General features: G+C 37.0%; 1 protein-coding gene across 5 annotated transcripts in view; it reads left to right on the forward strand.

The window, feature by feature from the left end:
- The window catches only part of FERMT2 (FERM domain containing kindlin 2), a 74,818-nt gene that overhangs the window by 37,684 nt on the left and 19,629 nt on the right, over positions 1 to 17,505 (forward strand). For 3 of the 5 annotated variants that reach the window (XM_083349971.1, XM_083349970.1, XM_083349972.1), the window contains 6 exons: positions 2,240 to 2,374; positions 9,659 to 9,691; positions 11,177 to 11,402; positions 11,494 to 11,596; positions 12,967 to 13,074; positions 14,905 to 15,039. In XM_083349971.1, coding sequence (XP_083206097.1) covers positions 2,240 to 2,374; positions 9,659 to 9,691; positions 11,177 to 11,402; positions 11,494 to 11,596; positions 12,967 to 13,074; positions 14,905 to 15,039 — 740 coding nt within the window. The remainder of the gene's footprint in view (positions 1 to 2,239; positions 2,375 to 9,658; positions 9,692 to 11,176; positions 11,403 to 11,493; positions 11,597 to 12,966; positions 13,075 to 14,904; positions 15,040 to 17,505) is intronic. The other 2 variants (XM_083349973.1, XM_083349974.1) reach the window with 1 other exon arrangement.

Here is a 17,505-nt window from a genome sequence, read left to right on the forward strand (position 1 = left end):
TAATATTGATATTATGATGGGAATCATACAGTAGGTCAGCACATTTTGAGGGTGTTATTCTCCTACATTTTGCAACAGCGTCCCCCAACCTTTTGGGCACCAGGGACCAGTTCTGTGGAGAGAGGTTTTTCTGTGGACCGGAGGGGACTTGCATGTGCTACCTGCATCCTGTGGATGGGGCTTTGCTTCTTTGTATAGCCCTGTTCCTGGCATGCCGCAGCCCTGTGCTGGTCCACAGACCGGGGATTGGGGACCCTTGTTTTACAACATACCATTGTTTGATATTGAAATATTGTGTAGGGAACTGTCACCTACCTAGAGTACCCAGCAGCAAATATTCTGATCATAATTCTTCCACTTGAAAAAGATAAAGTCACCCCTACACATGGAGTTCCTGAATTTGAAGAATATATAGACATGAACATTTTCTCTAGCATGTAATATACACCTGTTATAGAGAAGGAATGCAATTTGCAGAAAGTATTTTCCTTCTAACTACTAATATAGTTGGCAGAGAAAATAATCAAGCAGAGATTTTTGTTCCAAAATTGATACACTTGCCCAAATAAGAACTGACAGCTTTTATGTTTTAATACAAGCATATGGGGAACATTTTAGTACTATAAATTTGGTTTATTAATGTATGATAACTTTGGGGATAGACATAAGAAAGAGATATATAGGGTGTACCAAAGATCAATTCCCATAGACCAATCGAAATATGGTTTTGTTTTACTATTTTTATTAATTTTTAAGGTACGATGTTACTATACAATGTTCAAATGTCATGCATCAAATGAATAAAGAAGTATTTATAGAGAAAGGCAACCAATTTGAACATTTAATGTGATTTATATAATAAATTGACAATGGGGATGGGTTTTTTGTACATCCTATATATATATATATATATATTGCATTGTTCATTAATGACAAGTATGAGTAAAAACAAACAATTTAAGATAAGGACAAAATGATGAGTGTATTTGAACATAATAAAACATTTCTTAATATGGCAACCTATGTGTAAAAAACATATTTATAATTTAGAAAAGAGTGTTCCTGAGTATGTCCTTAAACTAAGAATTTGTTTTCAGCATCAGATTCAGACTGAACTCACAATTGTTTCAAACAAGTGAATTCTTTTCTGAATCAAGCATCCTTCATTCCAACAGCCTGAGTTTAGCAGAATTTATATATATATATATATATATATATATATATATATATATATATATATATATATATATATATATATATATATATATATATATATATATATAATCTCCATCCTGCTGATACATTTTCTCTTTTAAATTATTTCCACAATAATGAATATTTGAATGCTTCATATATAATTCCATAAGGTTGCTGGGTTTTAAATGTTAATGAAGCATTGATAACGTATTTTGACTTGATGGAAAGTTATCTTTCAGTCAGATATTAATACAGTTGAAAAACAGTTTTCGCAATATTTACAGTTGTCCTGATTCCATAATAATGTATCTTGGCCTCTCTTCAAAAGTTTAAGAAGTCTATCAGTAATAGTTTGTCATTATGAATTGTTTCAGAGTATTTTTAGATAGAAAGGTTTATTCACTAAATTTGAAATAGCAAAATAATGTTAATTACTGGAGAAAAATATTGCTGGTCTGTCCTTTTGTTTATGTAACCACTGATATTCAGAGGAGGTTTTAAAATACTAATCACAAATAGGGAAACTTATAAATCCTGGTATCTTTCTCTGAGGCCAGAGCCTAATTGTGCAGTGAGCATGGTATAGCTATTGTTACTGTATTGTGGATCGTTTCTGATGAAGTAGTATTGTGTCAGAAGATTGTCCCCCATTGTTTTTTGACCCATGTCCAAAATAGTTCATCTGTTTCATAGTAGAGCTTCCCTGATCTATTCTGTCCATTACTTGTTATAAAATCTGTTTTGGAGGATATTCTAATCTGCAGAAGCAGATTTAAGCCAGCTATATGGGGAAATAGGAATTCACTCAGCTAAAAAGCTCTTTCGAGTTCATTGCACCATTCAAATTATATTTTATTCTTTTCTACAAATGGTGTGATGTATACTATTTAATTATTATTATTTGAGCTTTATAAACAAAGCATTGGGGTACTATTGTGTTGCAGTATTATGGGATTTATACCGTTTTTATATTTGTTAAAATATCAAAAAGGTTAAAAACGTTTTCTTTTTTATAATGTAATTTCTTATTCCACCTCCATAGACATCAGACATCCAGAAGAACTCTCTCTTTTAAGAAAGTCCCGTGATTCAACCAAAAAGAAAAAGAAAAAGCTGGATGACCAGTATGAGGATGAAACACTTGAGCTGGAAGGACCACTAATCACACCTGGATCAGGTAGGAAACCCCCCCCCCCCAAATAGCAGAATATCATGGAAAAGCCTTAGAGGATTTCCCATTTACTAGTGGTAATTTTGTTTAGTCACACATGTTTCCTTGATGGCTTTGAGAGAAATGACATTTCAACCTTAGTATGCATTGGAGAACTTAATATTTAGTAATTACAGTGTTTAATATCTACTTACTCAGTTCTGCAAAGGCAGTAGCCCTGTTCAGATAGTGTTTTCAGTATTGAGCCTAACCTGTGTAGTAATTTAGCATATACTAACACAACTGTCTTGAGCTTTATGATGAATTTGAGGCAATTTTCTGCATATATTTTAGCTTGTTCCTTGCCAGTTTGTTTATTATTCTGTACTGAGTGGGTAGTACTTGAGTTTGCTGAAGTGCTAGCTTATACGTCTACTACTTCTCTACTGCTAGCTTATACTCTGTTCTCTTTTACTCCCAGGTAGATCACAGAAAGTTTCAAAATTTTCAGTTTTATCCTTGTTTGTTACTTAACAACAAAGTATACACTTGTTTTTCACATTTCAGAAATACTGTTGTTCTTTGCTTCTTTAATTATGGAATGACGTTGCTGTGTTATTTGCTCTGTGACCTGCTTATAAAAAAGAAATTAAATAGAATGTTGAATTTAAGCAAAGTTGGGCAGTTGTAGGATTTCCAAATATTTTAAGAACAGTTGCGACTGAACCTTGCACTGAGATGCTGCTGCACTGAATATGTTTCCAAAACAGACTGAGAAGGAATTTAAGCTTGCATAAATGAACCCCTGGAAAATAGAGAAAATTGTGGGAGATTTTCATATATGGAGTAAAAGAGATTGAAATATGAAGGGAACAAATTCCATACTTGGAGGAACCTACATAGAAAATGCATTTTAAGATGCAGGGTTGAAATTCTTTATGGAGGGAGGGCATGATAAGCACTAAGTTACCAACTTCAGACTATTGGAGTAGGTCACAAACATACCCAATGTACATGCTATTCAGAGCCTTGACTGCCATCAACACTATATCAGTTGTAATATACTGCTCTGTGGACAAGGCAGTGTTGTCTGTTGTGCATTGGTACAACAATTGTATCTTTTAAATCATCAGATAACAATCATTAAAACTATAGCCATCTGCTTTAAGCAGTTCCACCAGATATTGATTTAGAGTTCTTTGAAAACCTCTACATATGCACTGGGCCTGCAAAAAATTCCATCTAATATAGTTTACTGTATGATACTGGTTTGAAGAAACAGCTCTTTGTATTGCTGTTGTCAGCAGGAACTACTGATATTCTTCTGAAGTCTGGCAATGCCAGTCCCAGGAACCCCTGCGGAGAAATGTAACAGATCATTTTACTAAAGCAAACCTGAGTGGAAATTTAATGCCTAAACATCTTTCCTGTCTCCTACTTAAAATGCCAGCCTCCTCTTTTTAAATGGCAACCGGAGATGTTATGTGCCAGCAAATGACTTCATGTCAAATGTAACTTTTCTTGCTGCTTTACTGGATAATCAGATGCTTGAGACTAGAATTCTACATCTGCTTTCTAGAACATCAGTCCATTGAAATCGTTGGAAGAGATTTGTATAATTACCATCAGTCACTCGGTGTTTTCAGATTTCTATCTGTGGATATGTAATTGAAGTTCCCAATTTATGCAAGAAAGGATTTCAAGAAAAATGAAATAACAATTTGAGAGGGGACTGTAATGATGTTAACATTAATTGAAGGGAGTCATGTTTTGGTTGAGTTCTTTTACTTCTCTCTTCCTCCTGTGTTCTGTTTTGTTTATAACTTACATTATCTTAAAAATTGAGATCAATATCAGTGATTTAAGATTACCGTATTTTCTGGCGTATAAGACGACCCCCCCCAACTTTTGAGATGATTTTCAAGATTTTTCGTCTTATACGCCAGAAAATCAGCGAGCCCGGGAAGGCACGCCCTCCCCTCTCACTGTGGAGGAAGCAGGGCAGGCTGGCATCTGGCGGGAGCCGGCAGGGCAGTCCTGCGCACACGCATGCTCCCCGGCTGTTAAGGAGCACTCCTTAGCAGCCGGGGAGTGCGTGCATGTTCAGGACTGCCCTGCCGGCTCCCGCCCGACGCTCTTCCCTCTTGAGGCAGCATCCCCGAGGACTCCTTAGGAGCCGGGGAGCGATGCTGCCTCAAGAGGGAAGAGCGTCGGGCGGGAGCCGGCAGGGCAGTCCTGCACACATGCGCACTCCCCAGCTGCTAAGGAGTGCTCCTTAACAGCCAGGGAGCGCGCACGTGCGCAGGACTGCCCTGCCGGCTCCCGCCAGACGCCAGGCTGCCCTGCTTCCTCCACAGTGAGAGGGGAGGGCGTGCCTTCCCGGGCTCGCTGATTTTCCAGCGTATAAGACGACTGGGCGTATAAGACGACCCCCCAACTTTTGAGATGATTTTCATGGGTTAAAAAGTCGTCTTATACGCCGGAAAATACGGTAATAGATGAGTGGGTGCTTTTCCCAGTTAATTTACCTCAAGTCCGTATTTATCTAAGCCACCAAAATAAAAGTGGAAGACCGTTTCTGTTTTTCCAACACAGCTGTGTTGGAAAGCAGGAATCAGCACCAGATAAACAATCAAGCAGAAAACAATAATCAAGGAACCACCAAGGAGGAAACTGTATCTGCACCAAAACTGGCAGGGCAAGCTAACGCAGGACCCACACTCCCTGCATTGAGGATGCTATCCAGTTGGGTAATGAAACATGAATTGGGCTGAGAGAGACACGGGAGAGAGGAAGGCTGCCTTTCTCCCTATATGCTCTCTCTCTCAGCCTAACTCATCTCACAGGGTAATTATGAAGGCAATAGGAGGAGGAAGGTGTGTTGTAGATGTTCACCATCTTGAGTTATTTGTAAAAATAATAAAGGGAAATGAATGAACGAACAAACAAACAAGGAAACAAACAAATAAATAAGCAAGCTGCGTTATTAACCTGTAAGTCCAAGGTGACTATTTGACTATTTGCTTGTCCCTTCCGATATCTTGGAGATTCTACACAGAACAAAAAAGCAACGCAAACCTTTGGTACGGAGGTAGTGAAGGCAAAAAGGTATATTATATACTGTTTGTTGCTTCTTTTCATCAAAGAAGCCACAATCAATGCTTGTTTTGATCATTGCAAGAATTCCCGCTCATGTACTTCAGCTATCACCCAGTCCGTATTATTGCTTTCAGTCCTTATTGCTAGTGAATTAAGAGGCCGATCTGTCTCCGTGTGTGGGAGAGATTTCTTTAGAGCTTATGGTCAGTGGTTTGGGTTGTCTTTAATATTCCACAGATCCACAAGGATATTTCTCAGCTATTTTTAGTCAACGCAAATTATTAAACATTAATTTGTGACTAATCTCTTTCCTAGTTATACTGTATGCACAATTTCTGTATTTATTTATTTAGCTTTGGGAGGTTAGTGGAGAAAAAAAAATAGCCCTCAATCTAGACGGAGAAAAGCCATGTGTAGACAATTTGTTTGTTTGTTTGTTTGTTTTGAGTTGAAAAATGATAGCAGTGGGAATTAGATTTTGAATTATTCACTCCATTACAAATTAGTTAAGTAGTCATGGATTCTGACCATATCCCTGCTGCCCACACTAGAATTCTAAAGCATTTTAATTTAATTTAATTTAATAATTTGATTTCTATACCGCCCTTCTCCCAAAGGACTCAGGGCGGTGAACAGGGCAATACACAATAAAAATATTATACAAAAATTAAAAAGCCATTAAACATTTTGTCTATTCTGCTTTAGAATATAGACATCAAATGTTTTGAATGCCAACTAATAAGTTCTCCTCTATGTGCTTGCCTGGTTCCACTAGATTGCATGCTAATAATGCTTGAGATTCTTTGACCTTCTTAGTGATAAAAAGGGTTTTAAGTACACAGATAAACAGTGGACCAGGGTTGCTCAACCTCATATCTACAGTCCTTGCAAGGAATCTAACTGCTCAAGGCTCTACCCTTTCTTCCCCTTTATTTCAACATGCGGGTTTTTATATATGGCTGTTGTTCAGTGACTGATTCAGCACTCTCAACAAGAGAGCAAATCTGCAGATCCTCTTTGAATTCCACTTTTTCTTGCTCTTGGCATTCTTTCAAAGAACCTGGACAGTAAATAAGTTAACCTGTTGTTTTGTAACAGGGCTTTTGCTTTTGCTGTTAAAAAGCGTGAAGCAAATTGAGGCTTATTTTTTCCAAGTCAATCATATTATTTTGAAATATGCTTACATTTGATGTGTTTAATACTTGTATGGTTTCATTATGAGTTAACCTGGGTGTGCTAAATAGGAATAAAATTATTTTGTTTCAGCAAAGAACCAGACTAGATCCCTCCTTGGATATTTAAGAGAAAGCATGAGGTTCCAAAGATGTGGTGGGGAAGAGAGTAGGATTAAACCTGACCCCCAACCACAATGACCTTTGTGCATACCCATCTCTTCATTCTCAGACCTCACATGTTGAGCAAGGAGGGCTAAAGAGGAATTCTGTGTGGTTTTGCTTGAATAACTGATATAAATCATAAAGGAGGAGAAAAGGTTGTTTTGCTATCCAAAATTGCATACCTCTTTCCATCTTTTCTGCACCCAGAGCAGAAGAACATATGAATATCTATAATTTTCCTGAGGTGGCTGGAAGAGCATTTATTTTTCTTTAGCTTAAAAATGGGAGAAAAAGAAATCCATGGTGACATGGTTATTTCTGTTAACTTTCTAGAGCAGGGGTGTCAAACTACCAGCCTGCTGCCCACCCCATTGCCGGCAATGGCAAAACCGTCCCGATACGTTGCACAACGTCACGTAACATCGTGGGTTTGACATGTCTGTTCTAGAGCTTTTACTGAAGTTTTGTAAAAAAAATATATATATGGTCTGTCTTGTTTCACTAGTTGGTTTAAGAATCTGGATTATTAAAAATTCTTCATTAGCAAGATAAAAGATTTTCTATTTATTACAAAGCCAGGGAAACCTAATACTCTGTTGAACAACAAATATAGACAATGTGATGCAAATGGCTGTCGTAGAGTCTTCCTTTCTCATGGAATAGCTAGCCTAGTGACAATGGCTGGTCTTAACACAGTCATATAGTGAAAGATAAACTTAAGTTCAGCTGTCCAGGAAGATTATTGGGCATGCAGAAAGATATTCATAAGCCCCTTGCTTTCTTTACTGTCATATTATCTGTCTGGTCTAATGAGTAACTCTTAAGTTGGGAATGTTTAAGTAAGCATCTATTTACAGGTAACTAGGAGTTGGAAGAAAAGCGTAATTTGACTGTCCCACAAGCTATTAAGAGAAAATATGCATCAGATGAAAAGAATGGACAAAATGATTTTTTCCCCTCTTGTCTGTAATCAGACCTATTGCATCAACTGCTGTGCAACATAGTAGAAAAAGATTTCTCTGGTATAAAACCTTTGGACTTGAGCCAGATAAAGGGAGAGGAACTGTTCAGCTAACATTTATAAACAGAAAGGCACAGGAGCCTATAGCATCTTAACATTAGTATTACCTATGCAAATGAATTGTATGATTCATTTTCGGTAAATGAAGTAGAATGTATTAAGTTGAATAGCTTGCAAGAAGGATGCAACTAAACATTGAAGTTAGCATCTGCCTGCTCATTCCTTTTTCCTGCAAGATTTGATACAATGAAGATAATATTTTATAAAAATAAACTTTTGCAGAATAATAAATAGTTGGGGTTTCTTAATTTGTTAACCAGAATTAACCAGTAATGTCATATACGCCTGTGGGTATATTCTGTGTCTGTTTACACTGCTTTGATAACTAAAATCAAGAAAAATGTTCCTTATGTTCAGAATATAGTTTCATTTACTGATAATACAATTTGTGTATACATAATTATCTAGATAAATCAATCTGTATCTTTCCCTTTTTTCGCTCATATTCCCTATCTTGAATTTATTATTTACATTTTAGCGATAAGTGACCAATTATAAAATATTTTGCATATTTGGATGAAATTTTGTTTGCTTATTCAACAAATTTATGTGGCAGCCTGTTTAAGCATCAAAAGTATATTTTCCCAAAATAGTTCAGCTGTTGATTCTTAAAGTCAATTTCAACATTTGTTTCTAAATAATTCTCCCTGTTATTTGTTATAGGTCATCTAAAACTAAATTGTGAATGAATCCTCAGATATAATTGTTTCATAAGATAATTATTTTATGAGGATGTTTTCTGATAGTCATAAGTTTAATGTTAGATTAATCCAGTGTTGATATTATAGAGGGAAGGTCTTTATAGAAATGATGCTATGTAGTATTTCATGTGGAGTAGAACATTTATATTGCCTTTTCTTTCTAACTACAACCTTAATTAACCAGTAAGTGTAAGGCAAAATTGGCCTTTCGCAAGATTCGTTTCTTTTTGTTTGAACATTTATCATAAGTTTACCTTAAAATAACAGTATGATGATGTGATCAGAATATTGTCTAAAACAAATATGGATGCTCAGAATTTAGATGGATTTTAATTGGACTTGGCAGCCCATTCATTATCATATCCTATGGTATTCTCTCCCACCCTCCTTCATTCCCTCCTCTCTGTCTGTCTGTCTGTCTGTCTATCCATCCATCCATCCATCCATCCATCCATCCATCCCCTATCCACCCACCCAGCCACCTACCTATCTGGATTTTTTGTTAAAAATAATGGCTTTATTTACCATACAGTTTAAATAGGTTCTCTGTTCAAGCTGATGTAGAGACAGCAAATAGCAATTCATGTTAGCTTAATTCCTGCTGTATTGAAATGTACAGTTGTTCTGAACTATTTTAAGAAGTGTTAGTTTTGAAACCACACACCTATGCTAAAAGCAAGCAGCCTGTTTCTGTGTATTTCAGGAATACAGAAAAGGGAAATTACTACTTTCAGGACTTTTTCAAATACCTTTCCTGAACTAGTAGAATGTTCATGCTCCAACTGTAATATTTCCTTTTCGTGTTATGTAGTGGCTTTTGTTTTTGTCTTTTCATGTGCTTAGTTTTTATCATGTCCAAATCTCGCACAAAAACATAGAAATTAATTTTCTTCTCTCTATTAAATTTATTTCTTGCCACCTGAAAATTTAAAAAATGTAAAATATCTCAACTTGAAGTCATAGTTTTCTTGATTGCATCCTTGAATGTCTTACTACTCTCCTTTGCCTATTTTTCATCCTTATTGTTCTTATTCTTTTCCTTTCACTGCCTTCACCTTACTGTCTTCTATTTTCCTTTCTTTCCTTCTTATAGGCTCTGATGTTCTTTACATTGGCCCAGTAAAAGGTGAGCCTCGTGTGGATAGGACTTTTCTCTCCTGTCTTTTCTGCTTCCTGTTCCTCTGAACTATATGAATCTGAAAACCAAGGAACTTCTTGGTTATATTTTGACCGTATGGTGTCCCACAATGTCTCTAGGTACTCATTATAAAATAGTTGATTTAGGTTATGGATTTTTTTCTGACTGGGAAAACAGTATATATCGAGTGCTATTGAAATAACATAGTATTTCAACATTCTATCAGAAACAGTATTAGAAATACAAACTATTCATATATATTGTGCAGCTAGGAAGTAAAGTTACGGATCTGCCTATTTGGACTGGAAAAATGCTGCTTAACTGAAAATAGAGTCTAGAGACTTCCATCATTTTATAAGGAAAGCTCTGATGTTAACCCCCACGTTCTTTTTCCACAACACCTATATCTACAGCAGGTAGCAGTAACATTATCTCCTTCCGTGTTTCTCAACGATAAGTACTGAGGATCGTATTGCTTTTTGACATTTTATATAATGCAAGTGTCTGAGAAATAATAACCACGAACAGCTCTATAATCCATTTGCTTTGTTTAGATTTATAAGCTGCCCAATTAAAAAAAAAAGAAAAACAGCATATATAGCAATAAATGAATGCAATATATAAATATAAAATGGAGAGCCAAGTACATAACAAAACAACCAAAAGGGGATCCTCACTCAATTGGCCACGAGTGCCGGAGGGAAGAGCCAAGTCTTAATGGCTTTCCTAAAGGCGAGAAGAGTTGGAGCCTGACTACTCTATATTTGAGACAAGGGTATCTTTCCAGAGCAGTCACTGAATTTACAACATTTATCATCTGTCCTGAATTTTGAGGGCCCACAGCCACTAATAAGAATCAAAGTACAGCCTTTTTTTAAAGCCATCTAAAAAGCATCTTCAAATTGTAGCTTTCTAAATTAAATTTTGGAGAACTTCTTTGTTGTCCTGAATATCCTACCATTCAGCTTCACTAAATGACCTAAGTCGGGGTAGGCAACCTGGGCTCTTTTATGACTCATGGACTTCAACTCCCAGAATTCCTGAGTCAGCTATGCTGACTCAGGAATTCTGGGAGTTGAAGTCCATGAGTCATAAAAGAGCCGAGGTTGCCTACCCCTGACCTAGGTTCTCTTATTACAAAAAAAAAAACCCAACCCAGAATGGGTGGGATTTTGTCTATCACATACATAATTTTTTAATATCTTAATCACATAGGTGACTATTCCATCTTTCTGTAACACCTTCCAAAACATCATGTGGTCACCGTTTTAATTCAACCTCCTGGACACCATATGGACCTCATGCTCACATGTTCATGTATAACTGACATGCAGCATAGAAATCCCTGCTTATTTTTGCAGCATTCAGTAAAAAAAAAGAGTTCTGGAGTTACTGGCATTGTAGGTTTTTTCTGAATTCAGTGGACTAAGTATGGAATACTAATTTGATTCTTCCTGTCTTTCTCCAATTTAGGGAATGTATATTCAAGTCCAGGGCTTTATAGCAAAACCATGACACCAACTTATGATTCTCATGATGGGAGTCCTTTATCACCAACTTCAGCTTGGTTTGGAGACAGTGCTTTATCAGAAGGAAATCCAGGTATACTTGCCGTCAGCCAGCCAATCACCTCCCCAGAAATCTTAGCCAAAATGTATAAGCCACAATCACTTCTGGATAAAGCCAAGATCAACCAGGGGTAGGTTTAAAAATATTAGTTTTGGAGCTTGTTTGTGTGAAAACATAGCTTTGTAATGACTGAGCTAGTTTTTTTTCCCCTCTTTTGGAAGATGGCTAGATTCTTCAAGATCACTGATGGAACAAGATGTGAAAGAAAATGAAGCTTTACTACTGCGGTTCAAATATTACAGCTTCTTTGATTTGAATCCTAAGGTATACAGTTATGTTAACTATCATATAGTCAGGATTTTGAGTGCATGTACATGGGTTAGTGACCTGGCCGCATACGGTGATCAGTATAGAATTTTTTTACCAAACTGCTAGGAAATTGTTGGCTTATAACCCATAAAAAGCAAGATAAAGGCCAGTGAAGCAAATATTTTAATAATAACAGAATAACATAGCGGAGTATTTAAGGGACAAAATCATGATCAGTATGCTAACGCTAATTTCCAAATCGTATTTTAAAAGCTATGATTTTATTTGATATCAAAGATCCATATTTTTAGTAATATTGTGGCTTCCAGGATTAGGATATTCCAAAACCACAGCAAGGCCCTCTTCCACATCTCCATGTAACACAGGTAGTACTCAATTTATGACCATAGGTGACAGCAGAATTTCTATTAATAAACAAGGCATGTGTCATGGGTAGGTACATGCTTGGGAATAATCTTCAAGTAATGGGATACCAAACTGGCAAGACCTTTAAATGTTATTAGTAAAACCTTGAATTAACCTGTAGGCAGGCAGCAAGAACAATTATTTCAGAACTAAATTTGTGGGGCTTTTTAAAAAAAAAGTTATTCTGAATGTGTTTTGCTGATGTATTCTGTACTAATTGTACTCCTAAGATCTTCCAAGGGCAATTTTGTGCAGAATGTGTTGTGGTAATCTAAAGAAGATGACATCTGTTATGGATCATTTTGATTAGGTGTTTCTGTGCCTTGAAGGGTTATAAGTCTCAGACTGGGCATGCATTAATGCATTTCACTGAGGCCTTGAATGACAAACACGCATTTAATAGTGTGTGTGGCAAAGCTCCACAGTGTGCTCCTTCAGGGAGAGTGCAACAAGTGGTGGGATTCAGCTGGTTCACACCAGTTCAGCGGAACTGGTAGCTAATTTTTTGTTGACCAGGACCAGAATGGACTTCCAGAAACGGCATCCACACAGAGAACGGTTGTTCACATATTTGAATCCCACCGAGTGCAACCCTTATTTGGATGAGAGACTACCCCATCCTAAAAGTTGGGAGTACCATTTAAAAGGCAGCATTAAGGAAAGATTAATTTTGCATCAACTAGGTAAAAGAAGATTGGAAGAGAGATAATTTCAGCATATTTGGAATAGGTAGCTTATTTAAATTATAGCAGAGGGAAGGAAATTTTCTGTTGGAGCACGCATCTTCTGACCTTAAACGGTCTGTTGTGTTTCAGAATGGAACAGCATTTGATCAGCAAGCAAAAATGAAAATTTTGTAAAAGGTTTATTGATTTTTGGGGGGGGGATTTCTGGTTATAAAAACTGCATACTGTCCATAAGCTGGGTTTTGAATCGATGATTTGGTTATGCCTCCATAGTATGATGCAATCAGAATAAATCAGCTATATGAACAATCAAAATGGGCTATTCTTTTGGAAGAAATCGAGTGCACAGAAGAGGAAATGATGATGTTTGCAGCACTGCAGGTAAGTGTGGGCCCTGAAGACCCAGAGCTCTTTAAAACTCTTGGATTTTGCCTTTCAAACAATCCTTAAGCAAACGCGGAAATCCTTGATGTACTAAATTTCATATATTGCATGTATTCTTTTTTTGAGTTAGAACATTTTGTCCCAACAAATATTGCTCTGTTTTCTGTAAGGTTTGCTTGAACCTTTTTTGGGAATCTAAAATAGATTTGCCTCCTTTTAATGTCTCATGCAAAGGAATTTGGGTTCTTTTTTCACAAACATGTTTGTATCTTTTTATTAGCTTTTAAGCAAACGACAAGTACATTAGGTTACTGAACCACAGGATTCTGGCACTGAGCCTCTCAGACAGCTGGTGATAATTCCTGGGTTTCCCAAAAATATCTTTGCCCCTTCCTTTATGTTCTCAGTCTGCAGCTCATTTGGCAAACAAATTTATAAACGCATTTAATGTACTTTTCTCTGTACTTTCTTTTTCTCTTCTAAAGAAATCCCTTTCTATACTAGCAGTTTAAAGTGTCTCACATTGAAACTCATTTATGGTGTATTATACATAGGGACTAGGAACTCAAAATCTCCATGGTTTATTAGAACTCTCTAGGTACGACATAATCTTTTGAGGCCAGAACATTAACTATAACTATAGTTAACTATAATCTAGAACTAAATTAAGTTTTGATGTCAAAGCCACTTTCAGTCTCCTAATATTTTACCATGTGTAGAAATGCTTAGCAGCCACTTAAACAAATGATAGTTAACAGTTAAGCAACTGCTTGTTATATCCAATTTCATTAATTGATACTGAAGCATCAGTGAAAACAGAATTAACCTAGTATGAGAAATGGGAGGGCTTTATATCATGTAACGTTCTTTCCCGGTTAATATAGGTATAGAAACATTTAAAATTGTCATTTGAAAAAAATAGAAGTAAAGGGAGATACACATTGGGAGTATTCTTCTACAAAATTTTATACTTCTTGTAGTGTGCTAAGTGAAGAGACTATTCACCATGGAATAAATCCTTTCACATAAAGAAAATTATGAGGTCCATTTTTGTTGTAAACCCCTGGGCTGTGGCCCACTATATTGCACAAACCAGGTTGTGCAAGCGGTGTGCGACTGTGTGCACACACTAGCCGCTTGCACAGAGCCATCCCCTCTCCCACCCACCTACCCCGCCATTCCGCCAAGCTGGAAAGGTTGGGGAGTGCTGTCCTAAATGCTTCTTATACAAGTGAAAAGGGATAACTAAGGTATATGAACCTAATCATGATTACTACTGAATGAGAAACATTGACCTTTATTTGTAAAATGAATTCTACATTAAGAGCCTTGGTGGAGCAGTGGGCTAATGCCTCCTTAAGTAACACCAGCTGCCTGCAATTAGCGCAGGTTCGCATCCCACCAGGCTCAAGGTTGACTCAGCCTTCCATCCTTCCGAGGTAGGTAAAATGAGGACCCAGATTGTTGGGGGCAATAAGCTGACTTTGTAATAATGCCGCTTGGGGGGGGTGTGAAAGCCCTAATAAGCAGGCATATACATAGAATGAAGGCTACTGCTAAGCTTGTAAGCCGCCCTGAGTCTTCGGAGAAGGGCGGGATATAAATGGAATTTTTTTAAAAAAAGAATTAGTTGAGTTAATTCACAAAACATGTCCCACATGTGTCTTGTGGCTGTCATTCAGTTTTGATTAGATATGATATCAAGTGCTATGAAGCCTATATTGTATTATCATCAGCCTTTGAGCAGATAAGAGGATTATAGATACTGTACATTCATACATACATACATACATACAGCACTATTAATTTTCAATTGCTTTATTTCAGTACCACGTTAATAAGTTGTCGATCATGTCATCTGAAAATCACTTGAATAACAGTGACAAAGAAGTTGATGAAGTTGATGCTGCCCTTTCTGATTTGGAGATTACTCTGGAAGGTGGGAAGACCTCCACAATTCTGGTAAGAACTGAGAAGTAAGAGCTTAATGTTTTCTTTCTCAAGAGTGTGAGACTAATAGTCTGGACACAAGAGAAGCAGTCAAGCTGCTGGTCATACACAGGCAGTTTGAGAAGAACTCGGTTCATAATCTAAAAAATAGGTTTCACAGAATCCAGAGCAAGGTCTGGAACAACTTTAACTGGATTAGGTAATATCCTGCTAGTCCTTTTCATTGCCTATTCCATACTGAGTTGGTAAGCTATAGGTAGTCCTCAACTTATGACTAGTCAAAGTTACGATTAACCTCCCCAGAGATGCTTATGACTTGTTTTTGGAGTTAAATGGCCATACATACATACCTCCTCATCACATATACCTGGTCACATGATCACATTTTGGGTGTTTGGCAAACAGCTCACCTTTACAGCCATTTGAAGCATCCCTTTGTCACATTGCTACGATTTGCAAAATATTTCTAGTGAAAAAACAGCCATTGCGGAAAATGGTTTTGCTTAATGACTGCTGTGTTTACAACCGTTGGGAAAAAAACAGTTGTAATTTCAAATCTGGTCACGTGTTGCCTCAACTTAAAACCTCAACAGCTTATGACCATTATTCTGGGCTGAATTGCGATTGTAAGTCGAGGACTAACTGTACGGCACAAAATCATTGGGAATCTTCAATAGAGTAAGTGAACTGACTGAAAGCAGAAGGTCAAGTTCCACTAGAAAGTAATTCAGAGAGTGAGCCTCTAGCCTAGAGGTGCTGTAGAAGGCTCCACTTTGCATGCCTACCTGAAATATTAGTGCAGAATATTAATGCTGTGGGATTTCTTGGCTAAAGCACCAGATTGATTCTCACTTAACCCCTTCTCTTTCTTGGAAGATATTTTCTGGCAAAGCAGGTAAGCTGAGATGTGCCCCCTTAGAATCTGCCCCGTCCAAGCATTGCTGTAGTCACTGAGAACTGGATTTGCATAGGTCCATTAATTTCAATAGGATTTGTGAGAAGGCTTTTCTAATTGAGGATTATGTTGTTTAGTAAACATTTAGGATGAAATGGAGATTTGGTGCCAAAACGTACATCTTTTGGAGTTCGTTTATATAGTTCAGTTTCAGAGTTTGTCTTTTAAAGACACTTATGCTAAATCAGCTCTGCCAAGGAATTTTAGGGTATTTTTGCCAGGCACATCCTTGTGGACTCTCTTGGACTGTTCACAGGTCATTTGTGTGGTTTTTTTTTCCTTTGGAGCTGCAGCTTCCGCCCCCACCCCCCATGAGGACCCCATTCTCTTGAACTTTTTTATGCACAACTGCTAATCTAAGATGAAAGGGAGATACCCTTGATGTGTTTTCTAAAATCTGTAAACAACCTTCCAGGACATCTGTAAATGGGCAGTGGAGTCTGCACACAAGTTCTGGTAAAAGATGCCATCTGTCTAAATTGTGCTGAGAAAATTATGTCCATGAAGCTTCAGATTAAAACAGGTTTTGATTTTGTTAACCTGCTGTATTTTCCTATTCTAATGCAGGCTCCTTTCCTTTTCCACAATTATTTTTAGCAATTTAAAACCTTTTGCTGAGGAGACTATAGCAGAATTTGTGCTTGTCCGAGGTTGGAAGGGAAGGTAGAGAGAGAATCAGTGAAAGATACTGAAGGTTCTTTTAAAGAGACTCCAAGAAAGAAAAATAAAAAAATAAAATGAGTAAATTATAGTCATCATCTAGATTATACCTAGATGACATGAGGGAATTTGACCTCCTGCTCCTTTTATCTAGTGATGTATTTAGATAAGCCAGTTCAGTTCTTTTAAGAAGAACAATTATAAATGTAAATATAAGAATATAAGTTTCAGGTCGTCATCTTATTGCCTAGTAAGGATGGTCACGTAGATCTTCCATAGGTCCTAACTGTTCGTCTCATGAGATCATCTAAACGGGCCTCATTTTTCATAGAAAATAAAGCCCAGTTTGGAAACATGCTCACCTGTCCAGAAAAAAAGAGAGAGACAGATCGAAGCTGCTTTCATTTTCACACTCTTTTTCCTCTGAAGAATGTTAATGGGCTCACATAAATCCCAAGAGCCTTCAAGGCAAGGAGAACAAATTGGCTGTTTCTGTTAAAAGATGCTTGCTATCCATGTGAGATAAAAGCTTAATATCCAGGAGGAAGGGCTGATAATTTTGACAGGTGTCCAGGACTGCAGTTTTGTAATAAGTGCTGCACTCGTGACTCCAGATTTGGAACATCTGACCTACGTTAAAATTGTTCCAAAGTATAAATCCATATTGCTAGATCTTGAAAAATGTAGTACAAAACAAAACTCAAGATCATAGGCCAGGCTAGAGTAAAGTTACTGCATTCCTACTTTAGAGCACATGTAATTAGGATACATTAAGAATTAGTTGCAGATTTATATATAATTAACTGGGAGAAAAAATGATTTATTTTTCAGTGAATAAATTGTGAATGATAGGCCAGATTCTT

Source organism: Vipera ursinii (genome assembly GCF_947247035.1).
Source record: "Vipera ursinii genome assembly, chromosome: 1".
Classification (NCBI taxonomy): domain Eukaryota; kingdom Metazoa; phylum Chordata; class Lepidosauria; order Squamata; family Viperidae; genus Vipera; species Vipera ursinii.